Here is a 10,487-nt window from a genome sequence, read left to right on the forward strand (position 1 = left end):
AAGTGTTGATTCATCCAATTCTGCTGTCCAACAATTTTGATGGACTGATGGATCTGTTGGTAATCTAGCTCCAGGACGAGATAATTTTGATGTCATTGTGAAGTTTTGAAGCTTGCGGTCGTGGAACTGTTTTGAAATAGCAACATGTTCAGGATCATCGCAGGTGTCATGCTCAGGTTGACGTGTCCTTGTACATGGCTGAACTACACATTCATCTTTCAAGAGACACTGATGATCTTTACACAATCTATCATGTATGCTTGTTAAGACATTGAGACAAGGGCCATCGGGAATTGGAGAGTTTGATAATTCAGCTATCTTCTTCAATTGTTCACTTGAAGCACTGCAGCACCAATGGCCAATAGTGACACCATCAGTGACACAAGCACGGATTGCTAGATTAATCAGAAGGGAAAGGATTATTATGTCAGAACAATCATGAAAAGGAATAACACAAGAAATTCCCTACCTTTATTTTCATCAGAAACATATAGGCATTTGCCACATGCGTGATCTTTATACTCAGTACCAGATCTTGACCAATAATCAATTTGTTCCTTCATTGCTTTCAAATATCTCTGAGAGTCTATACCAGCAGTTGGAACGGTAAGAACAGCATTTCGGAGGTCAAAGTGATACAATAGACGGTGAATTTCAAGACCATCACGACAGACTTCCGGTGACATTGACGCTCCAAAAGATTGTTCTTCTTTGAACTTTAGGGATTCATCGCTTTTGTGCTGATTGTTATACAAGTTTACAAGATTGAATATTGAGACACTATGGGTTGATTGGATCAGATCAAGTTCTTTCACAATAAAAAAAAACATCAAAAACTTACTGAGCCAACATCTGCATAAAGGAAAAATGCTCGGCCAGGTCCTTCTTCATAAAGTAGTGTTGATGTACTTGAATAACTTCCAGATCTTGTCCCTGAGCTTTGGTATAAAAATATCTAGTACCCTGGTGGGAATAGTATGTTGGTCGAAATGCAGTGCAGCAATCTATCCAGCATCCTCGTCAGTTTTTTGAAATCCCACAGACACAAAAGAAAATACCAATTACCTTCACAATATAGCGAGACAATCCTTATTGATTGTATTCCATCGAGACCATACAGATAGCCATTTATGATATCCTTTGTCTTGACTGGAAGATCCCGAAGGTGATTTGGATCACAGAACGGGCAATGCTTGACCGGTGGATAGAGAAATCGAGTTGGAATCTGACGAGTAAACTGCAAACCAACCCTCTTGACCACTTTGAAAGGAAGGACTAGACATCTTTCAAGGAAAGGGAATGCATGTAACCATAAGTGAGAGAGAGCTGCACGTGGGATTTGGTATTTGAGTGCTTCAAAGAGGTATTCCATATGTGAACGAGTTTCTGATAAATATAAACCACGACCAGCACGCAGGAGCAAATCACCTCCAAATTGACAAAAGCGTACAAGATCTTCAATTTGAAGGTTGTTGTATACCTCGGGAACAGTCTTCAGCTTTTGAACAAAGTCCCTGAAAAACATTGCGGAATTGGGGACGGAAAAGATCAGACCAGTAACAATGATCTCTCGAACAGAACGAACAAAAAGAAGCCCACGAGACTATTTAATCATAAAGGTCTCTTGCACAACTTCTATTGATTGGTTGGATTTATAATCCGATGTCCTGGATAGAAAAAGTTTCATATCGATGAATCCGGTCTGCTGGATTCCCACTTCTTACAAGTTTTGTGCACACTTTCCACTATTGAAGCAGATTGAAGCATTACTTAAAACATCCCAAATACCAAATCCGAGCATTGAGCATTATGATTTAAACCATACAATTTAATACTGAGACTTTTCAATCAATGTGCCCAATTAATGGAGATATTCGATGAGCTTGTTGAGGGTTCATTGCTATTGGCTCACTGCCTTCCAACAAACCCGGAACAGCATATCTGATCAAAATCAAAAGCCTTATCTCAAGTCCAGTTCATTGTTTTTGGCTCACTGCCGTCCAACAAACTCAGAGTTAGCGTATTCTGATGATAGGCTTGTGATATGGTGAATCAAAAAATCCGCACTTCAATGGTCTTTATATATCTTTGGGATGGTATCAAATCGACTTATAAAATTAATTTTTGCTTTTAATCGAAAGACTTAAAAGCAATTAAAAGCAAGACAAGGTCATTGAGCAACACCTAGCATAAGCATTGAATCACGAAAGGAAATGATTTGCATAATGAAAGCTCTCATAAGCAAAAGGATCCAAACCGTCGAAATGCAGGTATTCCTTCAAAAGCCTCCAAAGCAATCACAAGTATACACTTTTCGAATCAAAAGAAACGTGCACAATCAAAAGTGAGTAATTAAGTACTTTTTTTGCTTTCGATTGCAGCTTCTCATGTAGAATGAAATGTGTTCTTGCTTTCAATATAAAGAATTGAAAGTTTTCTTTTCTTCTGGATCAAAATGAAAAGAACAAAATCAAATCAATGATCATGTTCCCTTCTTTATTATCCAATCAAATTAATTAGATAATACATGTGATTATCTAAGCATCGATTATCTAATTGAATCGAATGCTTTCGATTAAAAGAATTGAGAGCTTTATCAACTCCTGATCCAAAAGAAACCACGACATTGAATCAGTCATCTAATCAAACCAATTATAAATCAAAGTGTATATATCCTGTTTTATGAAGTCCTATGTATCGGCACCACAGGAGCTCAACAAAGACAACCGCACTGTGACTGTTTCATTTGACTCTCACTACTCTCACATAACGTATCTGATACTTGTATCAATACAGATACCTTTCTTAGAAAACTTCTCAGACGAAAAGCGATCTTGAGCAAAAAAAAGCGCCACTGGAAAAAAAATTAAACCAAAGCTGTACGACTCACCCCACGTCTCGCGCTTGTCTCGCAGAAGGGGGGATACGGCTTCCTACCTATAACTTCCCCCAGAAGCTTTTTTTGGCGAGAAATGTATTTTGCACATCACACTTGTCATGCCTACACCAGGGGGTAAATCACACCGCGCAATTATGGTTTTTGGAGCCGTTCAGAAACGTGTCACTTTTAATTCAGTCAACATGATGGTTTTTGGAGCCGTTCAGAAACGTGTCACTTTTAATTCAGTCGACATGTTTCTGAGACGTTTTCAAAGGTTCTGTCACAAAGGCGGTTCCCACCACCGCACAATGCGGTGGAAGGAAACTGGAGTTGAGCAGTCTCATCACAGTTCTTGCAACAATTTGTGGGACATTCTGGAACGGTTCTGTTCTTCGAAGGCAAGTTCCAAAATCGCAGAGACCGAGCAGACTTGAACCCCTGCCCCACCAAAAGAGATACAGTTGTCTCTGACATAACCCATCTGCGCTGTAAGCCATACTCCATCAAAACCCATACAAATCTGGCCATCTGCAGAAAAATTGCAGGGAAGGTGGGTACATAACCCATAAGGTTTTTGAGGGAAACCAGAGATCATAACCCATAAAAGCCAGGGGTCATTTGAAAAAAAAAATGACTGAGGAAGGCTTAAAAAACTCTAAACATAAAAATTTACAGACAAACTCTATTGATGCTAACACTATTCAACCTTATTTAACTTTCACACACCTCACATCACAAACTCAATTATATTATACTTCCTCCAAACTTGTCCAAATACATTGTGGCCAATATTGAGGAAGGTTTCAAGAAATTTGAAAATATGCAACAAGAAGCAAATGAAAAAGAATCTATAGTAGGAAATATACCTTCACCACCACAACAAAGCCCATATATCATGCTATCTTACTTGGAAAGTGACAATGCACAAGAAGTGCAGGGGTATGAAAGGGCCATCCAGCCTCTGTTAGACACTGCCAATTGCTACGTGTTAAAGCTTCAAAGCAGCGCAGCAGACTTTTTCTGATATGTTTTTTAAGGTTTCCCAAGAAGTCAATTTTTTGTTTTGTACAATCTTTGTCATAACCCATATTTTGTCTGCAAATATATAATTATGGCTTTTGAAAGAGATTGAGGTAACCTATACTCTAGCAAAACCCATACTTTTGGGCAACATTTTTTGGGTATGGGTTATGTCAGAGATGATGTACGGCTGTAGACCAGACTCCTGCACCACTGCACCATCAGGGTCATCCTCAGTGAGCTACACTGTAAAGCTTTATTATCTCTTCAAACACAAGAAATCCTGAATCTAAAGTGTTAGAGAAATGATAACCATGTGCTTTCAGATTGTTGTTCCACTCCTTGGATCGGTGAGGTAAGTTATCTTTAGATAACTCTATACCTTCACATTCAATTCCAAGTCCAGTAGGTTTTGCTTTAGCTTCTGACGTCCACACATACTAAAAAACCAAACAAAAAACTCAAAATCTCAGTGATGTGATTGACTCCAACATTTTCAGAAACCGAATGAAGATACAAACTTGCAGGATGTGGTGCATATTGAACACCTGTATGTACTTAAACTTACCTAGTGTATAGGATGATACCAAAAGCTGTATCAACGCATGCAGTCCAGATTCCTCCCTATAGAAATGCTTAGTTAGCTAGTGATCCCTATGGTAACCTCAGACAAAGGCTAAGCTATCATTCTCTAAGGGGGGACCCTTGAGGCACTGTTGCAAAGTCACCACCCTTATTACATATCTTACCACCCCAGCCAAATTTGTCACCACCTAATCAATATTTCACCTACTCAACTTTGTCAAATCACAACTTTGTGAAAGTATCACCACCACATCCTCATTTCACCACCTCAACTATAACTATATTACAACCTAATGAAACTCTCACACCCCAATATCAGATCTCACCGCCCAAGCTGAAATTTCACCACCCACCCCAGCCATTGAAATCTCACCACATGTCTAATTATCACCACCTAACAATAATTCAGTCACACCTAACAATACCTCATTCAATCAATTGAAACTTGTAACCAAATTCCACTTCACCACAACCTTCCAACCACTGACATCTTAAAGAAAAGAAACCTCCCACCCTTATAATTCACATCCTTTGACTAACTCATCATGCAACCCGGTCTTTGCAGTAACCCAACTCATACTGTTGCTTCACCCCCAGTCTCATCATCTGATTCGCCCCACGACGCCTCAGGTTCTGAACAGTCTGATAATCACTATCAACCTCCTCCGCAACGCCAAGGACAAAACACAACGGCCAAACGTGGCGGTCATACTGGCTCTTGCGGTGGTGGACGCAAGATACCTAGAAAAGATCAAGGACCCGAGGAAGATACCAACATCACACTCCCCAAACCATCTGCCATGTCAGAGGACAAACTAGGCAATCGAGTCAATTGTCCAACCATAGACAACTACCGGCAACTAGGGCTCCAATGGGGACTACCGCACGCGGAGCACATACTATCCAAGATGACCCTTCCTAAAAACAACAGGCCTTCTTCCACAGGACTCTTTGAAGCTCAAGCATTGCAATCAATGTACCAGTTGGATAAGACAATGCTTTGTATTGTGCTTAAATGTAGCTGTCACATACTTGACGAGGCTTTGTAAGTCCTTTCTTGATCTCTCGCATGACGCTTCACTGTATGTCTTCATAACTCAATTCATTCCCAACACCAGATTGGAAGGGCCGCTCGCGCGTGAACCCAACATGTACACAAACTATCAAACCTACAGTGTCGTGGCCACCCAAACAAAGAGTAAGCAAGCTGAAAGTACCCTAACCCATTGATTTGAACTCCCTCCTGATTATATTTGATGTACAGTGCCTTCAAAGGGGGTATCAGAAGGGTTCAACAAACGTAATGTTATTGTAGGGAATACCTGGTCCTCTTACACAGAAGAAGAACAACAGGTTTTCAGTCCAAAATTATTTGAACGGCTGTGTGTAGCAACCAGCAAAGCGCATGCACTCACCCAAACACCCCATGGAATACCGAGCATAGCAAATGGAGACACCATGGCCACTCCTTCCCCTGAAGACATACCCAACAAATCCGATCTCCAACCACTCAGTGAGGAAGAGCTTGTATACTACATTCCTCTCTTCAAGTGCCTTGTCAACTTGGGAAAAGTCTTGGGAGATTTGCGTGAAGGATGGCTATGGAGGCACAGCACCAAGTCTCGTATTCGGACTCGTGAGCAGCTAATGCAGCTCGAGATCAATAAGGTTGCCCATCAAGTCAGTTATATCAAGCCCTCAAATCTGTGCCCAAAATCTAACTTTTCTATGCCCAAAATGTAATTTTTTTTCATTACCGACAGCTCAACCATCTGACAAAGCAACTTAACCTCCAATTCCACCTGTTGCTTGCATGCTGGAACCCTGGATCATCAACCAAACAGGCCTTATTCCAGGACGAGTACACATTATGTGAACAATGGGCTTGCCTACAGACAATACCGCAAGAGCACCGCACTATGTTGCAGTTGTGGTGCGGTTGCGTAGCACTTTTGGGCGCCACAATAGCAACGCAATATAGTGCGGTGCCAGCGCTCCGCAATCAGGGTTCAAAAAACCCCTTGGTCAGAAACCTGCACCGCAATTGCGGTCGGTTTTTGACGGTTATTTAGGGCAAATATTGCGGAAATAGGGCAATATTGCGCATTTTCCGCAATATTCGCCCAACCGCTCCGCAACGGCAAGTTACAAAAAAAACACCCCATTGCGGAGTGGTTGCGTAGCGTAATAATGCGCCGACTGCGCAACGCAATGGAAATAGGTCGAAATCCATTGCGTTGCGTAGCGCTTGCGGTGTTCCTACAGAAGAAGAATCATCTTCTTGAGTGCTTTGCTTTTGACTCTACGAAGATGCCAGTGCACCTACGCCCCAAACAAGACAAGCCGAATCCTCTGTCAGACGCCGGAATCCGCCAAGCAGCGAAACACACCGAGCTCACCCAAGCGCTCAACAGTTTGATTGGTTAGTTTCCTTTATTACTAATGCCGTGATTGTACGTTGATGGCCAATGACTCACATTTGTTTGATTCAACTCCAGACCCATTCCTCTGTGGTGGTCACCAAGGAATGGGTGATGCGCATCCCAAAATGGCAAATCTGAAAGAAGCATTCCACAAAAAAACATACCAAGGCAATGTCCAGCTCATGTTTGATTGCATGCCTGAAAGCCTGGTCACCGATTCCATGATCGCCAAGGGGGCTAGCAGGTTATCCAACAATTAAGTCCAATTTTGGCTTGACCACATCCACGCCAAACGGTACACCCTCATCTCAGCGAAGTCTAAGTCAAATCCAACGGACAACACTATGCATCCAGAAGAAGAGCTTGAAGCCCTTCAGGAACCCCCAATGCAGTCCAATTCAACGGCTGAGACTATGAATCAAAAAGAACTTGAAGCCATTCAGAAACCCCAAGTTGTAGAGGACCTTGAATAATTCACAGCAATTTGCCAACACACAGGAGAAATTGTAATTGATTTTGAACCCTTACCTGCCTTACCTGCTATAAATCAGCTGTTACTTTGAGATTCAAACCGTTTCAATGATTTACCTAAGTCCTCCACATGACATTCACGGACGGAGCAACTTCAAGGCTCAACCGCCCAGAACAGGTCCATTGTACAACGACTGGACCCATGGCAAATTCCACTGATGTGAAATGTCATCTATACAGGGAAAGGCATGATTTTTATGTTCTAAACGTTATGAAAGTGAAAACCCTACATCAACAAATATCAAACAAAATCAATTCATAGTTTTGCAATTCATTTTTGTATTGCCCCGTAGTCTGAAAATTAGGTAGTTTCAAAATACCAGGAAACTTTGTATTACCCAAGACATCTCAATCAGCTGATTGTCTTCCTCTTTTCACCCACCACAGTGTTACGATGATATGACTTACAACGATTAGAAACTTTTATCAATAGGCCATAGCTTTTGGAATTCCTTCGCTACCTTTTGAAATTACAGTTCCATTACCATGCACTGTTAGGATTTTGCTATCATCGTCCACATAGGTTTTGCTGATCAAGCTCTGCTCAAACAAACTATGTCAAGTCATTCGGGCAAGCAGATTTTTGACCCAACATCTTTCAAAACCTGACCACCGGACAGATACGGAATCGGAACTGGCACTCAAATAATCCCATTTTCTCAGGCCACCGAGAGGCCAGAGCTAGATATGAAGAAGATGATGATGGGTTGTCTGCTACTACTTACAACTACCCGCAATCAATCGTTCTCTTTTTGAATTGTTTTTCTCGTTTCTTGTTAACTTCTTTAATCAACAACATGAAGAAAAAATTAGTATTTTCGTGCTTTTTATGATATTCTTCTGTTTTGTGGCCTTTCTTTCTCATCTTTTGATGTTTTCTTATCTATTTTCTCTCAAGAGTGTTGCTATTATTTTACTTCTTTTCTTGTCTCTTGTTAAGAGGTCATTATCATATCTTTTTTTGTTTTTTTTCATATTTTTAATAGAATAGGCTGCGATGACCAAAATCTGGCCTTGAGATAGGCATCGCGGTACGCTTCATTACGGCACAACCGTACCAAAGTGAGCATTTTGCTATGGTGCTCCCCCACAACGTTACGGAATGGTTAAGAATTGATACGGTTGACCGTAACGTTATGGGTTTTACATAACGTTACGGCGGATTACGTTGAGATCCGAGCGTTGTGGCAGTGGTTTGTATAACAATTTTATTCGTGAGCTATACTGGTCAAGGACGTCAGGTAGCTTACCATCCTCTATCAGAGCTAAGAGGTTAGAATCACGACAGAACTGTTTGAGGAAGGTGATTTTGATCTCGGCTATAAAAGGGAAAACAGAACTTGTTAGCAAAAACAAGTACCACAAGTAGACAAAATCCAACAAACTAATACTAACTGATATGATTATTGTGACCGGCTTTGAGGATCTTACCCATGAGACGCTCAAAGGGGAACGTCCACCACGCCCGTACTGGGCCAAACCTTTCAAGGCAATCAGCAAGATGGATAGACTTATGGTGATTGGGGGCCAGTTTGCAATGCTGAAAAAGTAAGGGGGAACTTTCAAGATACTTTTGAACATGGTAACGGTAACCTTTGATATGAGATGTAGTCATAATCCGCTTGAGACCCAAGTTGAGAAGAAATACTAGGTGAATGAAATTATTGAGGAGAGACTTTGTTACATGATCTGGGTCGGACCACAATGGAATAAGAACAAGTGGGAGCTGCAAAGTCAGCAGGCTTCTGCATTCATCGGCTTTCAATTCCCCAAACAATGCTTTCCTAAAACTGGGATTGGGCGCTTGATCCATGTTGGAGTATGTATTTTGGGAAGGATTGCATTTATGTGGCGAAGGACGGTAGCATCAAAGATAACCTCATTGAGGGGTGGAGGATGCCATTCACCCTGGCACCCAGAGTCACCAAAAGGGTTAAACTCTTGATCGCTTGAGGATGTATCATTCGAAAATTCAGTATGATTGATAGAAATCTCATTGGTCTCTGGGTTCTTGTGAGTTTTAGGTGCTGGTGATTGATTTTGAGATAAGGGCTCCGAATGCCCAGCAAGAAGCTTCAACAATTTGGTGGTGCTGATCGGTGGTAATTTTTCTTCATCATTTTCAAGGTCTTTCATTGACCAGAAACGTTGCACGTGCCATGAAGATAGGCCCAGAAGAAGATTATGCATCGAGTCAACAACCTGATATTCGATTCTATTCCAATATTCTAATTCTATGAGTACTGAATACCGCACTCCGTGAGTCTTGAATATTTTTTTTCACTCCTTGACTGTTGTTGCATCACAAGCCTCACACGCCCATTTCATATGCTGACACCATGTACGCGGTGGCCACGTACTTTGATCAAGGTTGTTGATTTCTTGCTTAGTTAGAAGACAAAACGAGCAAAAGAAAGTTGCAGTGGCGCTTGGGAATCCAAGACACCGACGGAGCAATGGTATATCACCAACAAACACCAAAAGTGCAGCTCTAATTAGATGTCCATTGTTGTATTCGTGAGTCTTAGAGAGAAGTAATCCGTGTGTCCATAGATGTTGAAGTTCAGTGACAAGCGGCTATAGAATCCAATTCATCTGTTCAAGCGACGGTGCGCAAGGGCCAGGAGCAATTCCAACAGCAAATACATTCTTGGCTTGATGTTGGAGGTCGGGAGGCAGACTAAGACACACTAGAACGATGAAGGTAATTGATGTGTGATGTCCGCTTTGCTTGTTACCAAATGGATTGATTGCATCAACAAAAAGTGCAAAACTTAGATTACCGGAGTCAGCAGTAAATTGATGTCCATCAGGTCCTTGGAACTCTTTCCATATTTGAGACTGATATATGTTGTGAATTTCAGCATCAGGATTGAAAGGCTTTGATGATTCCAATGATGTCAATTCAAGATGTTTTTTGATCTGAGGGCGAGATAGCAGTTGTGAGATCCAACTGGACAAGCTCTGGAAAGGGTAACGGCAAACTGGTTTTTCCTGACCACGGACATATTTTATTAAAGGCTTGCTGCGAGGTCTTTCCAAAAAAT

General features: G+C 41.4%; 1 protein-coding gene across 1 annotated transcript; it reads left to right on the forward strand.

The window, feature by feature from the left end:
* Positions 1-5,031: 5,031 nt before the first annotated feature.
* Positions 5,032-7,169, forward strand: MELLADRAFT_113665 (uncharacterized protein; the record flags this gene model as incomplete). The annotated part of the gene is made up of 5 exons (XM_007418378.1): positions 5,032-5,531; positions 5,605-5,684; positions 5,751-6,166; positions 6,797-6,908; positions 6,985-7,169. The coding sequence occupies 5 exons, from the start codon at positions 5,032-5,034 to the stop codon at positions 7,167-7,169; spliced, it is 1,293 nt and encodes a 430-aa protein (XP_007418440.1).
* Positions 7,170-10,487: the final 3,318 nt, after the last annotated feature.

The sequence above is a fragment of the Melampsora larici-populina genome, assembly GCF_000204055.1.
Source record: "Melampsora larici-populina 98AG31 unplaced genomic scaffold MELLAscaffold_90, whole genome shotgun sequence".
NCBI lineage: Eukaryota > Fungi > Basidiomycota > Pucciniomycetes > Pucciniales > Melampsoraceae > Melampsora > Melampsora laricis-populina.